The sequence below is a fragment of the Vespula pensylvanica genome, chromosome 10 (genome assembly GCF_014466175.1).
Source record: "Vespula pensylvanica isolate Volc-1 chromosome 10, ASM1446617v1, whole genome shotgun sequence".
NCBI lineage: Eukaryota > Metazoa > Arthropoda > Insecta > Hymenoptera > Vespidae > Vespula > Vespula pensylvanica.
Genome location: NC_057694.1, coordinates 3673212 through 3701018, shown reverse-complemented (window position 1 = coordinate 3701018; position 27807 = coordinate 3673212). Strand labels below are relative to the sequence as shown.

General features: G+C 33.9%; 1 protein-coding gene across 14 annotated transcripts in view; it reads left to right on the top strand.

Annotated features, from left to right (window-relative positions):
- LOC122632637 (potassium channel subfamily T member 2) overlaps window positions 1–27807 on the top strand; it is a 104131-nt gene that overhangs the window by 43912 nt on the left and 32412 nt on the right. For 12 of the 14 annotated variants that reach the window (XR_006327907.1, XM_043819691.1, XM_043819683.1 and 9 more), the window contains 3 exons: window positions 22259–22338; window positions 24504–24603; window positions 25202–25400. Coding sequence is in view for 13 of the 14 variants with exons in the window: in XM_043819691.1 (XP_043675626.1) it covers window positions 22259–22338; window positions 24504–24603; window positions 25202–25400 (379 nt within the window). In the remaining variant the exon portion in view is untranslated. Of the gene's footprint in view, window positions 1–3703; window positions 4016–22258; window positions 22339–24503; window positions 24604–25201; window positions 25401–27807 lie in introns of those variants that run through there. The other 2 variants (XM_043819692.1, XM_043819695.1) reach the window with 2 other exon arrangements.

Below are 27807 nucleotides of genomic sequence, written 5' to 3'. Positions count from 1 at the left end.
ATCTCAAATTCGTTATTTTTCTGAGCTAGTATTTTAAGTGTTAAAGGGAGGCGACGACCAAAACTAAATAAATAAACATTTTTCTTTCCGTGTTATTTTCTTAAATATAGGACTTAGTTTAGTTTGCGTATCGTCTTTATAAGTATGTACATAACTGTTTGCCTACTCATCTCCCTGCAGTCGTCAGCTTCGCCGCGCTTGAGATGAATAATACACATCTTCTTAAAGTTTACACGACATCGATAGTACTAGACAACGTATGTTTGTACTTCGAATGTACCCGATGTATTTTCATGTTTGCTTTAAAACATCTTAAAGAACGATCGATTTATCGTTTGAAAAATTGTTATTTTTCTATGCGATACTCAACCTACATTCATTAGAAAGAAAAAAAAAGAGAGAGTATCACGATCGGATAGTTTTTACGGTACATTTAATGCTATTTGTTCGTAAATTAGTGTAACGATCGATTTTGCGGAAGCAATTACATCTCTTTCAATTGTAACGAAAAAAGTTCTTCTTTAAAGATCGTACTTTTAACCAATGCTGGATAATAAGGAAGAGAAAAACGAACAAAATGAAATATGAACTTCATTACAACGACCCTTAATACGTACACAATGTGGTTTACAATTTTAATATCACAACGTTAACATTGACGAGCTATCGAGAAGCTATCGAAGCTTCCTAGATATTATATGTTATCATTTTAACAAGCTTTTTATAAATTTCAAGCGAACATGATTTTTACCTGGTCGTAAATCGATCAATTTAAGTTACGATTTAATCGAGTACGATCTCCCATGTATCATTCTTTTGAAGTTTTATGTTAAAATTATAAAATTTATTATCCCTCAATCGCGGAACACCTCGACTTTCGCTTTGAGCTAGTCAAGATACTCGATAATATCATTATTCTTGAAGATAATCAAACTCGATCATTATTACATATATATACAACGATCAACTATTATCGACTAAAACTATTATCGATTAAATGCGTCTATATAAATGTGTATAGATGTGTATATCGACGAAAAGAGGGCTTATGTTTTAATTTTCTTTTGTTCACAAAAAAACTCATTTCTTCATTTCTTCCCTTTCCATTTTTTCTTTTTCTTTTATTTTTGAAGTATTTGATTATCTTTAGGATGCACGAGAAAGGGAATGAGAAGTTCAAAGAAATGAAATTTTTCTTTTCTGATAGTATGTAGAGAGTACCGCACTCGTGAAGAATATTTCTGTTGGATCGCGTTAAAGAAATCGTCTTTATACGACTCCACGAGATTTCTCCGTAAAATCTACCTGCTTGAGTTGTGTCCTTAAATCGAGGCCCTTCTCTTACGAGGTCAAAGGTTTACGATCGATGGTGCCAGTGTTTTATGGGCGGAACGGCTTTACTCGTAAATTTCCTATCGAAATATTTCGAGTCTGACAGAGGACGATAGCGATCACTTTTTATCCTATATTTTCGATCTGCGATACGAGTCATCACTTAATGGCTTTCTTTGAGATTTTTATTCCCTCGAATTCTTCGGAAGTCACGGATCGTCCTGTTTTATTAGAAAACTCGTAGAACGATTCGTGAAATAAACGATTAATGGATTTCCAACGTCATCGAGTCTTTAACATTTATTACTTTCTTTAACATTTAAACGTTCCACAATCAACCGCGCGGATAAGAAAGGCTTAGTGGTCTTCGAAATAAAATCTAAATTTTATCAAATACCTAGCGAATAATTCGACAAATAATCGGTCATTATTATCATGATTGATTATTTTTCATTTGCTCTTTGTACCGTTTACTTGACCTTCTCCATTGTTTATTGGCCCTTTCCACGCTTTCATAAGGTTGGGTGTTTAAGGAGGAAGCATTCGAGGTGGGAGTTGCAAAGAGGGAGAGAAAAAGAGAGAGAGAGAGAGGGAAAGAGAGAGAGAGAGAGAGAGAGAGAGAGAGAGAGAGAGAGAGAGAGAGAGAGAGAGAGAAAGAAAGAAAGGGAAAGAGAAAGAGAGAGGGAGAGAGGGAAAGTTCTGAGCTTGCGCGAATCCTTCCTGTGCTTTCTCACTTCGGAAAAGTTTGAGGCTGAATCCGCTAGTCGGCGCTGAGCCAGGCCACGCGAAGCGCCTTATACTTGGGAGCTTACGGAGAGGAGGTCCTCTCGCGGCGCCTCTCGATGCCAGAACGGCGGGCTAATGAAATCGCGCGAGTACGCGGCCTTTTCTATCTCTTCGAATTCACGAAGAATGATTCGCTATCTGAAGAGGAAGTGTCGTTGCCTACATGCGAAATACCGTGATTTTAATCGACGTCCGTGACGAAAACGAAGACAACGAAAGGAAGAAAGCTAACGAAGACAGTTTACAAAGAGGAAGGGAAAGAAGAAACGGAAAAGGTCACCGCGCTACGAGTTTATGTTCTACGTAAGGGAAATATCTACGAAATGTGAATTTTTTGTTGTTTTTTGTTTCCCGAAAACGACTATCTTTTTCATTTCGTAAACTTCTCGAAAAAAATGCGCGTAAAGTGACGGAAGACCAAGAGTCAAAATTTGAACAAGTAGATCGAACGGGAAAAAAATCTGGATCGTGATCGAAGTAATTCGCGACGGGACCAAAGATATCCTCTCGAGTCTTCGTTCTTCGAAAACAAGTGATAAGATAAAGGGGAAAAAATGTCGCGAAATCTTGGCTTTTTTCGAAATACATATGTGGATCGCAAGCGGAAAGAAGAAACCATTATAAAAAAATTTCATTGAGAATGAATGTGTTAATGTACCAAAGTGATTGCAAATTTGAAAAAATTCGAAAGAGAATGATTGAATTGAATCTTCTAATGTGCTAATGTTTCTCATATCATGATCTCAATTAACGTTTTACGATCAAAGAAAAAAATAAATAAGGAAAAGAGATGAAAAAGAGTAAGAGGATAAGAGAGTTATGACTTCTCATAGCAGCAAATCACTACGTGTTATGTGTATTCGGTTAAGAAAGTAAATATCTTACGGAGGAAGGCACGCTTGGAATAAGAATTTAAAGAGCTTAAAACAACGTGAGAAACGATACGAAAGAGGGAAGAACAAAGGAAAGTGGTAATAGCTCCTTCCTCCTACTTAGGATATTATCCAGCATGCTGGTTGGCGGGTCCAAAAACGTAGAATATTTTTAATATTACATATACGTAAGAAACAAGCGCATATGGAAGAAAAAATCCGTGCTTATGAATCGTTGGATATGCGCGACGAGCAAAGAGAAATGAGATGTTAATTAAGTCTATGATAGAATTTAATAGTTAATTTTATCGTTAATTAACAAGGGAAAACAGTGTAAGTGGTCCAAAAAGAAGCGAAGTAGCCTGGTGGTCCAAGTATTAGTGGCTTAGTGTATTTTATATGAGTGTTCTGTGAAATTTCGGGAAAAAAGAGAATTGCTTATATGCATGTACATATATAAACATATATGTAAACATAAATAGACACATACATACGTATGTGTATATATATATAAATATATATATATATTATACATATATTTTATATGTATGTATATATCTATATATATGTGTATATATATATACATGCATACAATATATCAATACAAATATATATATATATATATATATATATATATATATACACACACATATATATACATATATCTATACATATTACGGGTTTTTAACGTGTTCGCGAAATCTCGCTCGTTCACTTCGATGCTTCATCGAAGCTCAGTGACATCGAATAGTCAATGTCGGCCGATTGAGCATCGTGAGTTGAAAAGCGGACCAAAAATTCTCTTAGAATATTCCGGCTAATATAGTGCGGTAAAAAACGGTGTACAATATCAAACAGCGTCCTCGTTGTCTCTCTTTCTCTCTTTCTTTCTCTTCGGCACATCGTGATCGTGGGATCGAGTTCGACGTGCCATCCTGAAGGAAAATGTTAACGATGACTACGTCGAGCAGATACAGCAGCTACAATTGTCTGACTAGCTGGGACAGTTACGACAGAATACCAAGGTATTTTAATTGCGTTTGAATCTCAATTTTATACGTTAGCTTATATCCGAATTGTCTATAATTTCTTGGAAACAGACAATACGGATTTAAGATCCCATGAATGATGATAAATAGAAGCGAATAATAGAAGCGAACCTATGGATGATAGTTCTCGAGCGTACTATTAATTACCCGTATTATAGCATACGAAGTTTTACGGATTTTCCTCGTGTAAGTATTCAAGTTAAATTAGACATTTTTTTCCTATTAATTTCGGACTAATTTTGTTTCCTAACATAATTAAAACATTTTAAAATAGATTTTCTTATTCCGACTCATGTTTTTTGAAAGGGTATAAATATTTTTTTCATTTGTTTTAAATTGAATCGACCTCATTGAATCTCTCTAATTAGTAAACGAACCTTAATTTAGATAGAATTGTTCCTCTAACAAAAATAATCTGACAAAAGATCGAATATAATCGTGAATTCAAATTATTCGCGTCTCCTAATAGTGACAAATTCGTGGATAATTCGAATGCCGTTATTGTTAGAGATTACGATTTATCGGACATAAATTCAATTACTAATTGTGATCCGATTTTCGTTTGAATTGGTTTATCGCATTTGTTGATTAGACAGCCAACAATTCGATACAAATTTAGATTTGCATTTTTCGATAGGTCACAAAACTAATATTCTTTTTATTTTTCCATTATCAGAATTTCTCTCTCTTTCTCTATTTCTCTGTTTCTCTTGTTCTATTTCTCTAAATGATTTCCTGCATTCGATGTTTCATAAATTAAGATTCACGGTAGGAACCGTTTCAACTAAAATTTCAGTGCAAAAAGTTCCACGGATAACAGTCTCAACTAACAACGCCAAGACAAGTGGTTAGCAAATATTAGATATCCAGACCTGATTTCGACTTGGTAGATTTAACTAAGCCATGAGCGTTTCTCTATGAAAAATGTCGTTTAAGTATACAATGAGTATACCTTTCCACTCGAACAAACACAAAGTAAACGATACCGCGGAATAATTCCAATTACAGATGATGAAAGAACAACTCAAAAGATAATAACTCGGTTCGCACTATTTTCACTATTTTCTAAGGTACATGTTGGAAGGTAAAATGACTTGAATAAATAAAGAATTCGTTGAAATTTTGTCTTTATTTTCTTTCCAAACGTTTCCAATTTACGATTATTTACATCGTTTCTTAATGAAGTTCGATTTATACAGAACTGTCTATTTAAATAGGAACATTGTGTTGTTTAGTAATAAACGAAATTTTCCGTAAGAAAGAGAGAGAGAGAGAAAGAGAGAAAGAAATTTAATGGATCAGATTTCCCTATCGATATACTTAGAATTTCGAACCCATAAGTTTTTATTTGGAAATATTGAATTATCATGCATTCATAAGCAAATTAACAAAAACGTTCAAGTGTTTCTAATTAAATGTTCTATCCTGTAGATATCATACAAGGAATAATGGTTAAAGAATAAGTTACACTAATCGTGTTAGAAGAATCGAGTATAATGGTGCAATACGGAGAACTAGTAACCTCGGCACGAATAGGCATTGTACAAGCTTTCCGCTATGTTTAAGAACGAAACGATACAAAGAGCAACGATCCCGGAGCGCGAGGGCGTACACTTCATAAACTATTTAAAAGTCGACAGAACCGTAACAATTGCGATATAAATATTAATATGCAGAGACCACGTTATATGTTACGTGTCGTATAATATTAAAGCAATTTTAGTGGCAACGAGAGACACGATCGATTTTTTTCTACGGAAAAGAAAGTAAAAGGAAAGAAAAAAAAACAGAAAAATAGGGAGGGGATGGTTGAAAGAATACAAGAGTTTCCAATAATTTCATGGTATATGTAAGGGATAAAGATCACGTAATCGCATGTCTCTCGAGCTTCTTCTTCTTCGGAGCTTGCATAAAGTAACGAAAAGTATTAATTTTTGATTCAACTTTTGTATTCATGATGCAAGTTAAATGATCAAAAATGAATCGATCGGATGACGAATTAGCAAGTAAAAGTGTAGTTTGACTTCGTTTTAAAAAAGCCAAAAAAATTAATTGTCAGATAAAATAGATACGATTTGGCGTTGATGCTCCGCTACTAAGATATTTTTTATGAGCGATCGATAGGAGGACATGACAAGGCTATCGCGATCATTCTTAACATAGGACGTCACGCATAGGACAATAACGTGCTCGTATATTGCCGATAAAAAAATAAATAATATTAGGACGTACTATCTTACTCTTATCTATCTTACTTTTTCTCATTTTCTGTTTTCCTCTCTCACTCTTTTCTTCCTTATTTCTCTGAAATCGGGAACTGCACGAGCACGCACGCCATGTAGATAGACCAACAAAAAGTTAACTCGTTCGCACAAATGTACGTAGCTATGTATATCGTCCAAAATAACGATTCTTATCATAAACGTGCTACATAATAAAATTTTAATAACGTCGAAGTGAAAGTGTACTAATGAGCAACCTTTGAATGTTTTCAATCAGTTTCTCAAATATGTTAAATTTATTCATTGGAATATATACATATGTATATATATATTATTGGTTAATATTTTGATATTTTTGCAAAGATAAAGCAGTAGCAGTTCGTTTATTTTGTAAAAAGAAAAAAGTAAGTTTTCGTGTTCGGATTGTATAAATTCATTATTACCGTCATTACATTTAACGAGGATTTAATCGAACATTTAACGAGGATTTAATCGAAGGGAAAATTAAGGGAAATTAAAAGGTTGATATTGGCACATCCCAAGAAGCTGAATGGATTCTTTACATGAAACTTTGATTAGTTTGCATTACAGTAATAACCGGTTAGTTATTAGTAAACTTATTGTTTGTCTCTTCCTTCCTCTATTTGTTACTCTCATACTTCACGTTGTTCGGAGATTGGCATCTCCGGAAAATGTTCATTTCTCGATAACTACATATAGGAAGCAAAAAGCTGATAACAATGACAATGTATTGATAAATTTATTTACGTTACATAAAAGTATAGACGTTAAAAAGTGGTAGCAAATATGAATATTGATAATCACGATAATTAATAGAAGTTGTATAAATATTTCATTTCTAACATTTTATAGTTGTTATATATATAAGGTTTTAATGAATAAAGTTTATAATGCTCATTAAACTCAATGAAAAATACTTAGTCAACATGGATTGAAAGATTAATCTTAACAAAGTGATTTCAGTTTTTGTATTGCAAGTTACTACTTCTTTTCGTTGCAACTTTGATTGCAACTCAACTACTTCTCTTCGTCGTATGGAACTGGAAAATTTCATTAAAGTCAATTTCCCGATTTATCTTGAGTAAATTGTTTTTTATTTAACTTAATTAACCATATACTGCTTCTAAATTCAGAATTCTATTTTTAAGAGCCAATATAAATCGAGAGTCTCGTACCAATAAATAATCTAATTTTGATGGATGTACCAGAAACAGAAAGCACTTATATTAGCACCAGAGGATTGACTCTAATTGAAATGCCTTGTTCCCACAAATACCAGTAACCACCGTCGTTCGACGGAAGCCAAGCTACCATTGCATTCTCTGTTCTCGTTCTGTTAATGAAACATGGTCCGCTGTCAGTCCGTTCCGGCTTTGCGACTGTCGTATCATAGCGACGCTCTGTAAATAGATCGCAAGACCGTCGTCTGACGATCGTTTCCATCAAGTGTTTGCAAGCATTTAATTAGAGAGCATTGGACAACTGTTAATGTGCTTTGTATTTCGTCGCACCGCGCCTCATTTACCGCATTCGACCACTGATTTATTAAGGCGATCTCTTTACGAATCACACAAATGTGCCGAAAGAAATCCACTTAATAGTAAATATCCATTTCTATCTGAACAAACGATCTGATATTGATAGGAAAAAGTGATCATAATTGGGAAAAATTTTTAACTAAATGATTCATACAAGAATTGAGAAACATCGAGAATTTAATTATAAATTGTAGCACTCTGTCATATGCACATATCACAAATTTTCAGAATGTAAAATCAATAAATAAATACAATATAGACATTCTTCATGCAATTGAATATATATAAATGGTTTTAAAAATTCATTAAAGTTTAATCAGCTTATGAATTCTGAAAGTTTAATAATGATAGTATATTGTTTCTTTTTTTTTTAATAAAACGAGTTATAATTAAACATTCTAATGAATATAGTCACTTATATATTATTTTTACATTAGAAAATAATGTCGAACGATTATGAATTATTTTTTAAAAATTTAACGTCGGCATTCAGAACGTACCAATACTCGTCCGAATATAAAGAAACCAAAGAAATATTTGCAAACGGTGCGACATTTATCGCATTTCATTAAAATTAAAATAAAAATAAAGGTGTCATGAATTCTGAAAAACGATCAAATTCGTGCTAGAAAATATCGTCAATGAATCTTATATATGAAATAATTGGCACCTTATTTGAAATGCGAAAATAGAATCATATAATGTATATGCAAATTGTCGGCTATAATATTACGATGGAGATGACCGAGGCAATCGAGGTTCTAATAAAATCCAATCGAGATACTGACCATACCAGAAACAAGTTTAGCATTTACTCGTTAGTTCCTAGATAACGAGCTTTCGGAATTATCGTGGGCTGCCGATAATCGCATTTATCTCGGACACCTGCTTCGCATCGTGAGAATTAGTTCTGAAGCTTTTTGATGCGAATTTTATTGGCGAGTGATGGAAATATAGACACTTAGAGCTTAAGATCAAAAACTTCCAAATTGATTGATCCCCATGGTCGTGATCGTTGCTCGAGACAGGCTGTTATCGATCAACCTAATTGTAGGAATGCCCTTCCAGCCTAGTTCGAGTAGGATCGAAGGGTTACGATTGAAGAGCGGAGAGTCTGTAACGAGGCTTCGCTTAATTGTTACCTCGCTTAAACTAGTTAGAAGGAAACTTCCGTGGAATCTTAACAAGAGAAAAAGAGAAGAAGGAACGAGATGTTGGGATTATCGAGAGATTTGTTAAGAATAACTAGCTGATAGAGAAAATCCCACGGAACATTGGAAGTCTTATCTGATAAGAGAAAAGAAACAAGATATAAAGTCTTCGAATCCGTCGACAAGAGATTTTCACCTGTTGCCAGGTTGTAGATAGATAGGTAAATCTAGTAATATGTAATCCGTAAATAGATGAAATTTATTTATGGTTACGAACGAACGAATTTTATCGTATAAAACTTTTTCATATGCGATGAAATCTATTATTCTATTCGCTCATTTATTATTAAAGGTGCGAAATCTTATTTGAGAATAAATTTAATCTTCCCTTTAAAAAGATTATGCGATTAGCAAAGGAGATTAAAAATATTCACAACACACTTTTAATTTAATCATTAAAAGTTCGAGTGATCCTACAACGATCTTTCATCCTTGAAAAAAATGGAGGTTAATCCATTTTTAATCCTTTCATTCGCAATATTTTTATCGCGATAAATTGTTTACTTTAAGCTCCGAGATCGTTCGAATTCTCTCAGCTTTCTCTCATGGAAAAAAAGCTCTCCTAGAATATTTTCTCTTCGTCGTAAGGGATATTTCCGAGATAAAAATTTTGCATATCTCGATGGAAAGATCTCCTCGAAAATTCATATCGTTTCGCGAGAGACAACGACGTATGCTTGAAATCTGAAGAATAAAATAAAACTATAAAAAACGAGATTCTCTTTCAGCGAGCGAAGGGTTTGTCGTAAGAACTAGGGTCAACTGTTGTGCGATTAACGTATGTCGGGGAAGGAATGAGATAGAGATAGTACGAAGACAAGATTGTCAGCAAAAAGAAAACGTTTCTGGGTTTGCGCGTGGGCCATTGTGGGACAAAGTCGTTCTCTTGAAGAAAAAGGTTACGATACTTTTGGGGCAAAGTATTCGATAAAAAAGTACTCGATTAAAAATGTTCTTTCTACTCGCACGATTATTTTCTCGGCTTGTCAGCTTTATGCTTGAGCGAATAAAAGCCTCGTTACCACTTAGAGTTTTACTCGTTATTTATCAACATATCTTGCCATATATTATATTTCGAGTTAGCTTTAATCTTTCAAACCCGCATGATTCTTTCTTTTTTTATAACAAGTATAAAAGTGAAGAATTTATTGATAAGATTGTTTTATAGAAAAATATTATACGGATAATATCGCAAGGTATACGTATATCTTTAATAGTTAATTAAAATACTAAAATAATTAGAAGTATGAGAATTAAATAATATGAGCGAATAGAATGCATATATGATCATTTTAAACTTAATGTAGTGTACGGAAACTATAAAAGATAATTCGGAAAGCATGATATCACATTGTATGATAAAATTGAAAAGTGTTAAAAAGAAGAAATATTACTTGGGGATTTTGTATCTCTTTACCATTTTTATATATATTCCGTTTCTATATGAAAAATGACCTTTTCACATAAAACCATAAATAACTGTCCTGGTAAATTCAGAAGTTTAATGTATATCGATCTTTTCAAATGTCATCTCTGAGTTCGGCTTATTTATGTATATTTGTAAGAAAAATTCATGGAAATAATATTTCTTTATAAATTTAACTATACGAATGACAAATACTTGACCGAACCGATCTTTTGTGTTTTTCCGATGATCTACGAAGTTGGAAGCGACTTTTCAAGGAGGCCACTCTTTTTTTCATCTACGATGTAATCCTACAAAAGCGTCGTTGTAAAGGACGCGTACAAGAAGAAGAGCGGTAATCAAAAACTTTTCCGCTCCGTACTCTTTCAACGGTGCACTTACCTTTCTCTCCGAAACCGATCTCGGGAGGGTTATAGGATTTTTCTGAGATGATGCTTTGAGCTAAAAAAAGAAGAAGAAAAAAGAACTAGATACAGGAAAGGAGAAAAAGAAAGAGAAAGAGAAAAAGACAGTGGTAGTAGTAATAGTAATAGTAGTAGTAATAGATATAGCAGATAGAAGGGAAAAAGGAAACGTAGTAGAAGATAAGAAGTGAAACCGCGACTTTTCTCTCTTCCTTTCGTCTCCTACTTTTTCGTATCGAATCGAATCATGACACTCGTGGGAAATAAGTTTTGGTCGATCATACAGTGCGAGTGCGAAAAAGACAGGGGGAGAGAGAGAGAGAGAGAGAAAGAGAGAGGGAGAGAGAGAAAGAGAGAGAAAGCTGGAGGGTGTCCAACCAAAAAGTACTTCGACTATTGCACTCGGAGGAATCTCCAAACTAAGGTTGATGTTTCGATAGTCATTTTCACTACTCTTCGAACGAATACGTCTCTTCTCTCTTCTATCTGCCAAATAAAAATAACATTTTCGAAAATTCAATAGAGGAGAATCATCTCAACGATATAGTTTTTCCATTAACGATGTTTCAAGGATATCATTGTTTTACGTTTGTTACGTCGAAACAACCATTGAGTGGGTTCAAAGTTTTTCCTTCGTCGTGAAATATCGTAGAATAATTGTCGAAATAATATCAAAAAAGCTTAACGTTACGTACTTATTTTATGTCAAAATAAAAAAAAAATCAATCGTCATGGATAAACGAATAAAGAGATATCGTGTTTTATTCGGATGAGAAGAGAAAGTTCGAAAGTTTCTCGAACGATTCTACGATCTTTCAATGTGTCTACTCACTCTACAAGATGGAGCAACTTTCTTCCCTCGTATTTCGTGACGTGTGAATGACGCGTGAAACATCTAAATTCCGCTAATAAATAAAGAATGAAATCTAACACGCTTTTCTCTCTCTCTCTCTCTCTCTTTCTCGATAGAATACTCTTCTCCACGTCGTTTAAGAATCCTAGCTATAGGAAGAAAGTCGAGCTTGAAAAAAGTCGATCTGTCAGTTTGACTTTACGAATCGACGTACGCAAGTTTCCATTCACAATGGATAGCTTCAATAGATTCATGGACCATTCAATGGATGGCTTCAATAGAACTTGTTTTATAAAAGATACGAGTTTGACTCCAGTAAGGATATATTCCCTCTAAGGAATCTTTTGTGATTCGCGATCGCGAGTTACCCTTCGTTTCGATGAAGTTCTTACGAAAGAGAGTCAAGTGTCTTTGCCCTAAAAAAATTAAAAAAGGGAAAAAACAATCTATGCAATTGCAGACTTGCTGTAATGACACTTTTACACGTTGTATATTGTTCGAATGAGAACACTTGACGCGGCAAGGTGAGAGTCGTTACAGAAGGTGGATGAGACTTCTAATTTTAGATTCATTTGCGACTTTTCTTTGGTCTCAGTATTTGCATGTTACGTTAGATGAAGATGTCGACTGGTTGGATGATGTTTTCTATTCTCTTTTACTTTTTCTTTTTATTTCTTTTTCTTTTTTATTTTTTTCTTTTTTTTTTTATAAAAATCATAACAAAACGTACTCCAACCTTTTAACTTTCGAACTGTACTTTTGATCGAAAAGAAGTTACATACATTTGAGCTTTTCACTCGAAAAGTCGATATGCTTATCATCCATTGAAAGTTTTGAAGTGTAAAAAGTAGAAGATAAAATATATATATATATATATATATATTTATATATTTATATGTATGTATATTATCCGTTTCTCGATAGTTCCCATTGTAATCTTTTATGACAACCTTAGATTGATAAAATCTATATTCTCAAATTCTATGGTGTTGTAACTTAGCATCTTCTTATTTAGATTATTTTCTGCGATTTTAAACGTGTTCGTGACGCTATGAATTAAAACAATCAAACTGTGTCTCACGTACAAACACTGCAATTTGACAATACAATTTCATTTTTATGAATTAAAAATACTTCAAATTTACAAGTTCAACAACATCTCCAGTGCGTAGCCAAATTCTTTCCTACTCAAATACTATTTATTATATATGCGTGTGTGTGTATTCGCGATTTTATATCATTCTATCTAAAAGAATGTTTCTTTTTCGAGGTTACGAGCTTTAAATGTCACCTTCCGTACGAATGTTTTATGAGCACAAGGGACAGCTCGTAAACCGAAAATTCCGTGGTCCACTTAAAACTTACAGAAAAAGGTGCGGATAGCGAATTCTCCCAAGCGATATTATTATCGCGATTTGAATCCAGGGAAGAATAAGTGCCAATGAAATATTTCAATAAAAAAATGATGTTATGGCGTAATCGTAAAATATAATTTTTTTTCTCTATACCTGCCTATATATCTATATATGATTAAAGAGAAAAAAAAACAGAGAAAGATATAGATACAGAAGAAAAACGAAAATGATACATAGCGATTACAATAAAGAATTTTGGAAAATATGTTATAAATCGATCGTTTCACCGGCAGGATGATTCTCGACTCTATATCAATATCCTCTAGCGTCAAATCGTATTAATAGATACCATGAAGCGCATATAGAGAATTCGAGATAATACGATCTGGTACAATAGGAAATAGTTCGCCGCTTGACACGATATACCCGGGAGGTTTCAAACTGTCCGTAGCTCGAAAGTTCAACCGTGGAAGATTCACTGGATATCACGTTTCGCTTGGAACACGAATACCTCGATTTTAATTGAAAATTTTCCCGAAAGTGTCATCGGTGAGAGTATCGTCTCATGAATTAAATGAAATAAATGAAAAATAAAGCAGACGAGATGAAACGGAAGCAAGCGGTGCTCGTTGCTTTTCGAATTTCTGATAACGCAAAGTTGAATGTTATTTGTTATATCGATTGGAAACTTAAGATCGGATTAAATAACTTGTAATAAAGTTATTTGAAGATATAACAATTGCGCTTAGAGACTTTGATGCCTGGCGTGCGGCAGGCGAGCGAGTATCAGATTGGGAAACGTCCGAAAGCTGTCGGCCGCATATGGCTCGGCTTGAAATTACTCGTATTTTAGAGAAGACATGCCGTATCTCTTTAGCCTTATCACCACCGAGGTAATTCCTTTCTGATAGACGAAAGAAAGACACTCGTGTTTTATCTTTTATTTTTTTCCCTTTCTTTTTACGACGATCGTTGGATAGAATGGTAAAAGTGTTCCTGCTTCGGACGAACCACGCGCGCAAAACATCTTCAGGTATAGTGTGTTTTAAAATGTTTTTATCGTTCTTAGGGAATATAAACTTATAAACTGTTTGTTTGTTTCTTTTTTCTTTTTTTTTTTAATCGCGAGTAACGTCTCGCACACAATATTCTGTGACCTCTCTTGTCGGATTAAATTTCTTTTTATGACATATCACGTACGTCATATCACGTATGACGTGATTGAAAAGCTCTCCTTTGCAAGAGAATACAATATCTAAGAGGTATGTGTAAGCAAAATCTTACAACTTACATTCTTAAGTATTATTCTTTCGGTGGTTAACGTGGAACTATCGAGAAGAAAAAAACATAGTTTATTTCCTATTACCATAGACGTGTCTACTTCGAAACTGGGGACCACCTTGTATCATTTTGTTTGCCATCTAACGTTAAGATATAATATATTCGTTTTTGGAAATAACATCGAGGAGGTACAGGGACGTGATTACTGAAACATAAAAGCGAACTGCTTAAGACATCGTGAATTAAACGGAGCGAACCCTCGAAGGCAGCAATTTAAATTACTACCCTTCGAAAATGTTTCGGTTCGTATAGTGGCGAAGAACCCTCTTGAAATTCGGATTAACCAATCTCTTAGCTCGAAATTTATTTCGCTCATATTTATTACGCGTTTACTCGAGATAAATCTTAAAGCCGAACCTGTTGTGGTCGCAGTATATTCTCCGAAATCTCTTCTACATAGATACCTTTCCGCGTCCCTTCAACCCTTACATTAATTATGACAACATAGCCCAGCAATCTACCCTTAAAGATAGCCGCGCTTCAAGGGCAACACGTTTAGGATGCCTAATTATTTTAAGGGGGCACTCCCGGATTTTTTTTTCACTGCAGAATTTATTATCTTAATAACTGTGTCACTCGTTATTACCATGGTTAACGCTGGAAAGAGAAAGAGAGAGGATCAGTGCGACGTTCATGGCTTTGCCACTAGCTCTACTCGCTTTTAGCCCTTTAATTTATTTATGCAGAGCCGAGCAGCGTGCGAAGGGCATACTAGCTAACAGCACGCAATTTCAAGCACGCACGTTCGTGTGGGAGCTTTCGATGTGCCCTCTTTCTCTCTTTATCTATCTCCTTCTCTCTCTATTTTCTTTCCTTCCTTCTCTAACTTCCTCCCTCTCTCTCTTTCTCTCTTTCTCTCCCTCTCTCTCTTTTATTTTTTCCTTTCTCCACAATTATTGCAGATCAAAAGATAAGAGTACAATGTGACGCATTATTTCTGTAATTTACTTTATTATAAAATAGAATTCAAAGACATTACGCCAACATTGTACCACCTATGATACATTCTAATTACGCTTATCTCGATTTTAGCTAGCCTACGACTATTCACTAACGATAACATCTGTTATTACTACTACTTTCTTTTTTATCGATCCTCCGTTGCTTTATGCTAAAGGAATAGAAAAAACTGTTACAGATTTTTAAACAACAACATTTTAAACAACAATTTAAACATACCCGAAAGAAGTCTGATTCATTGTTATTTAATTCTGAAAATATCTAATAATTCGGATTCACTTTGGTTGGTTAATATTCTGTGTACTTCTTCTCGAAACAAATTTATCTTCCTACGCAATATTTCTGAGAAGAAATAAAGTCGAATATAATTACGAAAATGAAAGGGAATAATATTATTTCATATACAATATAAGATTAACGAAGATGAAAATCGTATTTTGATTTATATTTCCAAATGATAAATCATAGTCGAAGTACGTCGGAATTGAATGGAACATTCGATGTTTCGTCATCGTTGGTAAAGATAGAATAGCCAATTCGTACTTCTAAATGAATGCCTTTCTTTTTCTATTACATATTTATCATCACTTTTCTCTTGTTTGAACTAGTTATTATGGCTAAAGTCTATACATCGAAAGTAGCTTCAACTATGATATCGTAAAACTTATTGCGGTGCAAGGTTGAATAATTTTATTTTTGTACGTCGTAATTCTATTCACGACGACGAAGATACATTTAAACACAAGGAATAATACCAAATTAGAAAAGGGGAAAGAGGAGAAGTAATCTAATAGTCTAGTCTGTCCTTTCGTTATTATAAATGAACAAAACTATTTGCGGAGCAATTATTTGTTTTGGTCTCACACGACTTCTATCGATTTTTAAACATTAATCGTATCTACCGTCTACTTTCCCCAGACCGACGTTCTTCTCCATCTTCGATCATGAATTATTCGAGGTTTCTCGCATATAGATACTGTTCGACTAATGTTGTGAACAACGAGCAGCTTGTCATCGTATGAAATATCAGATCGAAAATCTTTCAATTCTCATATCGTTTACACGGGTGTAGTCTTAAAGAGTATAATTAATTAACAATTAACAGTTTAACATTTTATTTATATTTGTTCGAATTAATTTATATATTTGTCATTTGGCAAATTGTGTTACGAGCGAGCTAGTGCGAAATAATCGAGTTAGAATGTTTAATATTTATTAGAAACACAATTTGTGTAAATCTACTAATATTATTTATAAACGAGCCGAGAATGCAAAGTTTTTTGTTTACAAAGTGACGCCGCTACCATTCGAAAAAGGATAAAGCACGATCGTACGTAGTTTCATTTAAATGACAAACAGCAATCGATTATCGAAGAAGCATGTTTTGTGTCCAATAAAACGAAATTACCTTTATATGTTGCTCGTTATTCGTAACCAATTTCTCTCTGTTGTAGACACTTCACAAATACTCGCTCAAGCCGATCGGTAGACAGACGCGTCCTCGTTAAATCGTTTTCAATCACTCGTCGAGAACTGTGGCACGTGACTCGTAACATTTTGTTGACCGATCGCAGACGAATCCCTTTCCTCTTTCGCCAATCCGTCTGTACTACGCGATCGAAACTAAACTAAATACATATGTGAAGTATTTTTAGCGTTGAAAATGTTACTCGAGCAACGTATACATAATCAAGCTGCATTAACGGAAGCGTTAAAAAAATATTTAACAAATTATCACACCTTTATAGCCGGCTCTTATTTTATGGGAAGCTTTTAACACCTGCAAAATCATAGATTTTACATATACAGTCATTAAAATACATAAACACATTTTTAATCTTTTTTACGAAAGAGATCGGACAGATAAGATCATACACCTACGTATAAAGTAATAATAACACACACACATACACACACATATATACATATATATGTGCATATATTATAGAATGAAAATAAAAAATGAAATTTGAATTTTTATAATCATTTGGAAAAAAGCGCTTAGTTTCTGAATGTAGTATAATAATAAGACCTCGATTTGGAATCTGCTGATGAGTGTTGAAAGTGAATACGCGACGGATTTGTGGATTTGTAATGTTTGATTTCCTGTTATAAAGCTGAGTAAAGCATTTTTCAACGTGATCTTCCTACCTTCCCAATCATTTTTTTCAACCTGTTTTCAACCATCGCCTACTTAAGGTACTTTTGTTATCGAAGAGAAAGAAAAGCACGGAAATTTGAGGGCGTATTTCGCGTGTAAGAGCTTTGGTAGAAGCAAACTTCGTGCGTGAATATCAACGTAGATAGGGGCCTTCGTGGCATCGTCGAACGAAACAGCACGCAGTTAGTGCTGAGTTGTCGCATACTGGGTCATACCTGACCGATCGATGTTGCTGCAGGTAAATATAAACGATCGACTGTTTAACAAGCTGCAGTCAAGATGGCCCGTCATTGAACAAGACCCTTCATATAATTCACCAATGTACAGCGTTCAATATAGAGCCCACGTACGTTCGTAATTAACGAAACTTTCCAAAGTATCAAAGCGACTCAATTAAAAAGCAGCGTCGTAGACTTTAATAGAGGCAACTTCCGATTTTCCATACTCATAAATGATACGCTTCGACATTTTCACCGTCACGCTAATCCAACGATTCGATGGGAAATTATACTTAAAATTATTCGCGATAAACTTTTCTCGTTCCTTCGTGGTTTCTCGGATACTTAATTATTATCATCGCGTGTCTTGCATTACAATTCTGAAGAGAATTCGTCTGCGTGTTCGTACACGTGTGGGAGCATGCTAAGTCATTTTTTTGTTCCGTTGTATCAAACGAAGTGCATATAAATTACAGCTACAGATATTGCATGTTGATAGAACTCATTGAAACGTGTTGGATCTATGGCGATCTACTAGATAGTAGGCGAACTGAGTGAACCTTTTTACCTATGCAACCTAATAGAAGTTATTGAAAGGTGTATGAAATATAAAGTGCAAGATCGAAACACTTTTATAACTATTAAGCATTCATGGGAACATTTGGCTGGAGAGTTAGATAATTCAGTTGAAAGAACAATCGTCGAACAAGCGAAAGGTCACGGATTCAAGTCTTAGTCTGTATAAAGTTTTATAGATATGACCATCAAGAGTTTCTTTTTTATCTATAACAATAAAATGAATGAAACAAGTCTAACAAAATATTATACGTAGTTTTTTTTATCATGATTGAAAATATTGCATACAATTTCGCACTGATCGCTTGAAAATTTTCAAGAAAACAATATCGTATTTATTTGAATATAAATATTTGAACATTGAAAATTACTTAATCGAAATGCCTTTTATCGATTCTATGGAAATATTCACAGCGTGCTTTTATAAAACCTGAAAATGTGTCGTTTATAATTTCGAATAAATTAATAAATATAATAACATTAAAAATAGTATTTAATCCTCTGTAAACATTTTAATACCTAGGATTAATGAGATCACCGTGCTGGTCCGTTGAAATGTTCATGTTAGTACAACGAACGATGGAACATTACACTTCCAACGAAATGGTAAAAGTGTAACGATCGATGAAGTGAAAAAGCAACTGCGAAACTGAGGATAGTGGACTTCAATCGAGTAAACTTTCCTTCTCAATTTATAGATTAGCTTATACTTGCTAGTGTTTTAAGTTCATATAAAAAAAAGTACTACGAGAACGCTAGTATCTCTTTCGTTGAACAGTGACATACTATGTTGTCATTTTCTGTACCAATCAAAGAGAAACGATATGAAAGAAAAAGAGAGAGAGAGAGAGAGAGAGAGAGAGAGAGAGAGAGAAAAGAAAAAAGAATAAAAATATATAGCAAAACATACAGAAAAATCTTTGTTACGCTATAGACTTTTTCATACTATTATATATCAACTGACTTATTGTTAGTAGGTATAGCAAAATTATTTTCTATATTTCCATTTCATTTCTAGAATCAATTACTTTATAAATAATTTGAAATGTTATGCTTATCGATCGAAAAAAACGATCGATAAGTCATCTTGAAGACTTCGTTACAAATTTCAAGGATCTTCTTACGGTTACAAACTATACTATGGTATGGGAAGAACGATTTCAGATGAAAGATAAGAACACTAGAAAAGAAAGCACGACAGACGGGAAGACAAATTGCTATCGAGGTAAGAAGAAGAGATATGAAAAACATTTCTTTCAATTTATATAAATCGCTCCGAACGATATCTCAAGTTAGAATGAAGAGAACCGTCTTAAAATCCGCACAAGATTTTCTTGTATCAGTAGAAACGCAGACACGTAACATTAAATAAATTGAGCGGATGTACGAGAGAAAAGTATCTGTTAAATATCAACTATTAATCGGTACGATATATTATATATAAATATATGTATCATGCTAAGAATAAGTAAATGCATAAGACTGCCTTATTTTTGGATCTTAGATAGCAAGTATAGTGAATTTTCATTGTTAATGTATGAGCTAATAATTGATACATGGTTCACTTTAAAAATGTTAATCATTCAAACACCTTTAATGGAGTATCGCGATAAGAGATGCCCTTCAAGCAAGGAACAAGGTAAAAGTGAAACTTATTATTGTGACAATTGACTTCTCAGTAGTGACTATAATGAAATCGCATAGACATTAATCTTGTTATAGAGAAAAAATTTTTATGACGCCTCGTTCGTTATGATTTTACACCTAGGAAATAGAAAACCTATAAAAAAAAAAGAGAAAAAAATAAGGAGAGAGAGAACGATATTAACTGATATTATTTCTTCCACCATGTAAAATACCGAGACTTTTCATCCAACCGTATTAACTTTATTATTTTATACACAAAGAATGGCGATAACATATTTCTATTTCCATTTATTTTATTTTCAATACTATTTATTTTATTTTTCCTTGAAAATTCCTACGATTTCCTTAGTTATCATTCTCTTACTGAACAACTAGGAAGTTTCGTAATTGAATTTTTTTACCGGAGATATAATAAACGTAAGTGTGTCTCTACGTCGTAAGAAAAAAAGATACTTGGAGAAACTGAAGAACTCGGAGGTCTCGGAATTACAGTATTTAACGTTAAACGAGACAAAAAAAGAAGAAGAATGAACGAAGCCTGATGCTTTTCTTCGCCTCCATAATCGGTGAATGTGCGGATAAAGAGATCATTAATCTTCTCCGGTTTGAGTCCACCTGCTCCGCAACTTCTTTCCTCCATCTGATCCCAATGGCTAGATTAGCGACATAGGTTTCTATAGCCATTCATTTTCTAAGCTTGTAAAAAAGTTGAAAGAACAAAGTACGCAGAAAGCTTTATAACGAATCATCGATCGTGAGTTTTCTTTTATTTCTGTATGAATCTGGTGCGCGGAAAAGTTAGAAGATCAAAAAAAAAATTGGAAAAACAGAAATACCGTGATGATAAATACTTATCGTTCGTGTTCACGTATTTGCATGCATGCCTTGTAAACGTACTTACGTACTATACCAGCTTTCGTCCAATCACAAATCAGGCACGCCCAACATAGAGACGCATGCATTTTATCGCGATCTTTCACAGTAATTGGCGTCGTACAAATACCATCTCCCATCTTGCCCGATTTTTCCATCGCGTTTATTGAGAAAGCTAGGCCAATTAGTTATTACGTGTTTACAAGATTCAACGATACGCGAGTTTTCTCGCGTTCACTGATGTGTTATATTTTAGAAAAAATCTGATTAATTTTTGTAAGTAGATATACGCTCGGATAATGATAGAACTAGAATGACTTCTTGCATAATAGATAACGGCTCAATTTTGACCTATCATATAAAAATTTTAAAAGTCATACCATAGGAAAAGTTTCACGTTTGACTTCTCTCTAAAAAAAATTCCACGAATATTCGAGTAATAGTATCTGCAAAAAAAAATATATAAAAATACCATAGGAGAGATACAAATCGACCAATATTTTATTTTTAGAATATATAAGATTTGTGTTATCTATAAAATAAACAAATGGAGAGATATACAACATATTTATTATTTGCTCATATTAAGGATTCTATATATTGCAGAAAAGAAATATCAATATCTCCAATACAAACATAATGGAAAAATATTAATGATAAATTAGCGGATTTTTTGAAGGATTATTGGTTTTTCTCTCTCTCTTTCTCTCTCTCTTTATTAGATTTATTCTAAGAAATACACTAGCGTTCAATATTACTCATAAAAATGGTTTTTCCTTGAGAAACAAGAGTAAGAAGAAAAGGTGAAGTGTATTATATTAGAAGTTTCATTTCAGCGGAAGACGCGTGTCGTAGGTCGGGTAGCGATGACGTTATATATGTAGGTCAAAGAACGAGTTCAACGCAACCGAGAAGGATCGCCTATGCCCACGTCGATCGGTTGTCGACGTTGGCAAAGTGACGTCACGTAACGCTACTTTCAGTGACGCTGCTGCATTATCGGGACTAAGAATAGAACTCTCGTGTCAAAACGAGAAGGAAAGTATCATCGACCGAATGCAATTGGTTCGTGAATTGTACCTATTCCGATGAGTGTCCCAAATGCAAGATCAATTATTCTATAGAAACTAGGAAATCGAATAGAGAACTATCGAAATCGATCGATATATTAAGTTACCATAACTATATCTATTGCTATACTATATTTAGGAGAAACGTTTCTCTCAAAAGTTGTATGGCATCGACCACATGACATCGATAAAACTATATTTTTAAGTTTCCTATTATATATATATATATATATATATATATATATATGTATATATATATATATCTACTGTCATGTACATATAAAATATGAAAAAATAGAAATATTAATCTAATAATCGTGAAACTGCTCTTTTTTTGTTTCAGAGTTCGCGTCGAGTACTACGTTAACGAGAATACCTTCAAGGAACGACTTCAGTTGTATTTCATCAAGAACCAACGTTCGAGTGAGTTAATCCATTCTACGATTTGATTCTAATCGCTACGCTTTTTCCGCACCCATGCATACATACGCAGGTGTATACATATATGTGGATACATTAATCGCCAGCGAACGAATCGCTCGAAGGCAGAGCTTTGTACGATACCGTGCGTTTTCTGTCATACATTTTCACGCCACTGAAATAACGGGTTTTTTTATCCAACGATGAATTTGGCCCACTCCTTTTACTCGTATTTCAAGCCGAGTATGAGATGGATCGACCATTAATCATTAAGCCCAGGAAAGCGGAAATTTGGTTTCAAGCAAATTACTTTTGCACCTATCCATGTATATTGCTATATATATATACATCTAAGTATCTATATATGCTAGCTCGATGAGTACTAAAGAGGATTAAAATATCGTTCCGCTATAATAAAGATCCATCGATCATCTATTACGAGTGATATAAATCTTAAGCCCGATTATTTGGTAATGTAAAGGACGTAACGTTTTATATAGCTATCACAGAAATCTCAATCGTAATATAAACGTCAATGAGCACGAACTTTTAAGCCTAAATTCTGTAGATATGAGACTGCTTTCCGTCGCTCGCTATATCTCGTATCAGTTATCAACGTTCTGCCATCGTAAACTATAGAAAGCATCATCGTATTCGCATTAGCCTTCCTACAACATGTCATCGTCGTAACCACATGGACACAAAAGCTCGTAAAATAGTTGATTACGTGAAATTTGATTGAAAATAAAGATAAATAGGAAAGTCGATTAACTGGATATTTAGGTTAAAATATTAACAATTTTTTAATACAATAATATATATACCTATATACATATGCATGTGTTTGTTTTTGATAGATTTACTTTTTCATGACAATAAATAAAATATTATAGATGTTATTGAAATATTGATGAGTACGCGACGTATTTTTATAATTTTTCTTCAATGCATCATAGTTTTACATCACCTTAACACCTTTTCAATATCGTGTATCAAGTTTATCGATGGATAGGATTTAACCATTTGAATACCAATAGTCTGAATGAATCTTGTCGAAAAATGACAAAGGCGCGGTAGTGTTCGCTTCAATACATAGATACAAGCATATCATCAATTGTGCAACGACTCTTTTACACTTTTAAAAATGAAATATGAACAGCTACGTGGCATTCAAACGGTTAACATAATATGCGCAAAATGTTATGTAGAATGATTTTCTCTTTCTCTCTCTTTCCCTCCCTCTTCCCATCTCTTTGTCTCTTTCACTCTCCCTCTTTCCTGCTTGCTATTTCTCGTGACATTTTACATTAAGCGTAAAAACAAGTACCTATATACGATTACTCTGAATTTTCGAACCTTTGTTTTTCCGTGTTACCTTATGACAGCTTTTTGTAATCTAACAAAGATCGCAATGACACTTTCCGCGATGACGTCCAACGCATTTCTAGTAATTCTAGTATTGTATGTCGTGTTTGCTAACAGACAGATTCTATTATCGCGATTTCTCGCAATACTAGAACTCGCTTCCGTGAGCATAGTATTTTGACAAGTTACAATTCAACAGGATATGTACACCTACAAAAAAATAATAATTGATTTGTTCAATAGTGAAATATTACGTCACGCGAATGTAAAAAAAAAGTGTTTTAAAAATTTTCCTCTTTAGAGGAAGAAAATTGAAACAGTTACATTAACAAGATCATTTGTCGTTTTAGATTCGATAAATCTCAAATTACGTGTAAGTACTATTTGACGTTAGGTCGATAATGTTATTTTTTCGACACGTAAAATATTTTATATTTTGTTTTTTTATCGAAAGTAATTATTCGAACTCGTAGTTTTTTGAAACTCAATTTCGAGATCATCGTTGTTACGAAATTCAGTGTGTAAAGTGAAAAACTTAAAACGATCATCTTAGCACAATGATTTACACTTTCAAAGATGCTGTTGACAACAACTAATAGCAGATATTACGACCAGATTGTTCTTTCGCACTTTGCTAGGACTAATCTTCGCACTTACGTAAGCTGAATACTAATTTAAATCGATATTCTTGTCATTCTTTGTTTTCTCTTATTTCTTCACTCGCTTCTACTCGTACAAAAATCATTTTTTTTTTTTTTTAGTAATCTTCAATGGTATGACATTGTTTCTTTCTTTTATTGCAGGTTTAAGGATACGACTTGCCAATCTTTTCTTTAAACTCCTGACATGTTTCCTCTACATATTCAGAGTTATAATCGACAACGATCCAACTTTTGCAGCATGGTAAGTCTTTCTCTTTTCTTTTGAAAAAATTTATTGAAGTTTAGAAAGAAACTTTTCCGAGATAAACGGATAATTTTAAAACCGTTCAGAATTGTATCGAAAGAGAATAGAAAATGAAACCATTGGGATTAACCGAAAAAAAGGTCTCGATTCATTCTTTCGGGATTTCATTAAGGATCTTAATCGGCCAATGACAATTCAGCTCTGAATCCTGAAGTAATTCTCATTTCTCGTTCTAGCCAAATGGCATACCTAAAGAAAATTTTCCTCGGTCGAATCGGCTATTTCTGTTCACGACCTTAACGCAATATTCATGCACGATTACGATACTTTGTTGCACTACTATCGTGGCGTAGAATAAGCTCGAGATAAGGTTTTGCAGCGGAAACGTTTTAGCATCCTATTGCTCGACCGTGTAAAAGCCGGCGTATTCCCAAAGGATTTCCAGTGCCTTTCCTTTTACGCCTTCCTATCGTTCCATTCTCTCTTTCTCTCTCTCTCTTTCTCCTCTCTTTCTCTCTCTTTTTCCTTTCTCTCTCTCTTTCTCTCTTCCCACTTTTCACTTTACGTATATACCTACGAGTTTTGTTTCTCCCAGTTACGGATGTACGCCCGGAAACAAAACGGAGTTTCTTGCATCCCAGAATCTCACCGAAGAAGAATTTCAGGAGCATCCAACCATCAACTGGGACGCGATCCTATGGGTAAGAAGACCTTTGGAGCTTTGGATAGTACAGGTGATCCTGGCGATGGTATCGCTCACAGAAGCTTTACTACTTGCTTATCTTGGGTACAAGGTACGTGTCTTTTCGCATTACTTTTCTTATGCACAACGATATTTATATATTTTTTCTTCCATCTTCGTCTCTTTGGCTGCGCCGTTGCATGAAAGTCGTTCCTGTCGCTTTCGTGCTGATAACTTTTCGAAGAATTTACATTTTCTTTACTCGTCTCGGATAATTCCTTTTCTGAATTTTTTCAATCCCCCCCTCCCCCACCCATCTATTCTATGTAATTATTCAACGTGCTTATATAATTGTATTCTTTAAACTTCCAAATACGATTTAATATCTTTCTGTGTTCAACTACTCGAATGGATAATTCTCGTAAAATGATTATTCATATTTTTTACGCTTTGAAGCTTTTTGCAGTGACTATTCTACGTCGTTCTGCAGTTTCATCGTCCTTTTTCACGGTTTTAGATTTTTCCGGTTATAAAGTTTTTTTCTATTTTTAAAACATTTCGCCATGAATTTATAAACATTACTAATTGTAGAATTTTTAATTAAATGTCTATTCATCGTTTCGATCACGTACTGAATCACTATGTGATCACTACGTGAACACTTCACTAACTGCAGTACTCCAATTAGTTCTTTACCATTTTTCTTTGAAATTTATTAGCGTTAATTCATCAATATCAATCATTCGAGGATAAAGAAAGAAGTTTATTATTGAAAAATTCATCATAGAAACATTAAAAATTCCTCTTTGTACCCTATATATCACTGTTGTATCTAATCAGTGATCGTATCGATATAGGTTTTTTTTTTAATTCATACTAGTTCAATGATTCGATTCGACGAAAACAGGAATTTCATTATATCGTAATTATTCGAATCCGAAGGATTAATCCGAATGCAACGAAGTGATTTCTGACTATTTGATCACGAGGTTAGTTTGTCGAGTTAATTGAAGCGGTTAGCTAGAAAATCAAATGAAGGTATGTACAAGCACGGTTCTCGTTTCTCCGATGCTACTTACGATTCCGCTTGCAATTCGTGAGGCTTTACGTGGAACGAGTTTATGGAGAAACTGTATATACAAAAGAGGGGTGAGAGAAAAGTTTAAAATGCCGCACCACGTCGAAACGTCCGTGTCATAAATACCTTCCTTCTCTTTCTGTTAATCAGACTCGACGACGTGTTGGACGTCCATTTAGGAAAGATTCTAATCCGAAGTCTAACCTTTTAAGAGATTCAGAACGTATAGATAACTGGAACATATATACGCATGTATATATATATATATATTTCTGGGCCATCGCGTGTCTCGGTAAACGCATTTCCACCTGTCGCTTACGATTCCCCTAAGTTTCTCGTTGCACCTTCGTTGCTGAGAGAATTCGAGAAGCTTACGTCTTGTAAGTGGAAACTTGCACCTCGTTAATCGAGTTAGGCGTAACCAAGCGTAATGCGATTAACGTCTTGGAAATATTCCTCGATACTCACCCGAACAGATTATATTCGGTCGAGTCGCTTCAGAAATCTCGCTCTTCGAAAATCGCAGTGTACAATAAAAGGATGATCTAAGACGACATTTGAATAAATAAAAGGAATATTTGAAAAAGACGATTCGCGTTATTTGTCCTTTCTGTTCTTTTTCTTAATACACATTATACAGGATTATCGGAAATAATCTGTACAACTTTACCATTTAGTGAAATTTATCATGACACATGTAGAATTATTAAATAAGAATCTTTAGAATTTGCATTTTCCAATGTTTCTTTTATTAAAAATACAATGTTACGATTAAAAAGTAAGAATTACAGCTGCCATTGAATAACACGATAAAAAGATACCAATAAATAGCAGTGAATTCCATATTCGCAAGTTAATTTCGTAATAACATAATATAGTAAAATTTATTTTTAATTTTCAAACCCCGATTTAAATTACTTATTTCTCAGCACACATACCGAATGTTGCTTTTAAATGAGATTCATCGATTCTCACAAAGTTTAAGATTTTAAGCGTCCTGTCTAACGGACTAACTGTTCAGCATGATAAACTTTCGTTCTCTAGAGACCGATCCATCTCTTTTTTTCTTTTTCCTTTTTTCTTTTATTACAAAACTTTCAACAGGCGATTCGAAAGAAAATTAGAAGTTTAAGCTAATGCAGTTGGAATAGTTTGATACATAACTTTTAACCGGCCATTCCTACAAGAAGCTAACAGAACGTAAACGTTAACCTTTTCATATATATATTTACGAGATGTGTATTTTAATTTTCTTATATTTAAATTATTAAAGTGCGAAGACTCGACAAAGATGTTAACAAATTACATTTAGAAAGAGAATGCGATTATCCCTCTCCCTGGAGTTTTTCTCCCTGGATCAAAGTATATTCATGGTGGACGAGAATTCTTCAAAAGAAATTTGAAGTACTCCTTGCTAAAAGTATTAAATAATAAACGTAAG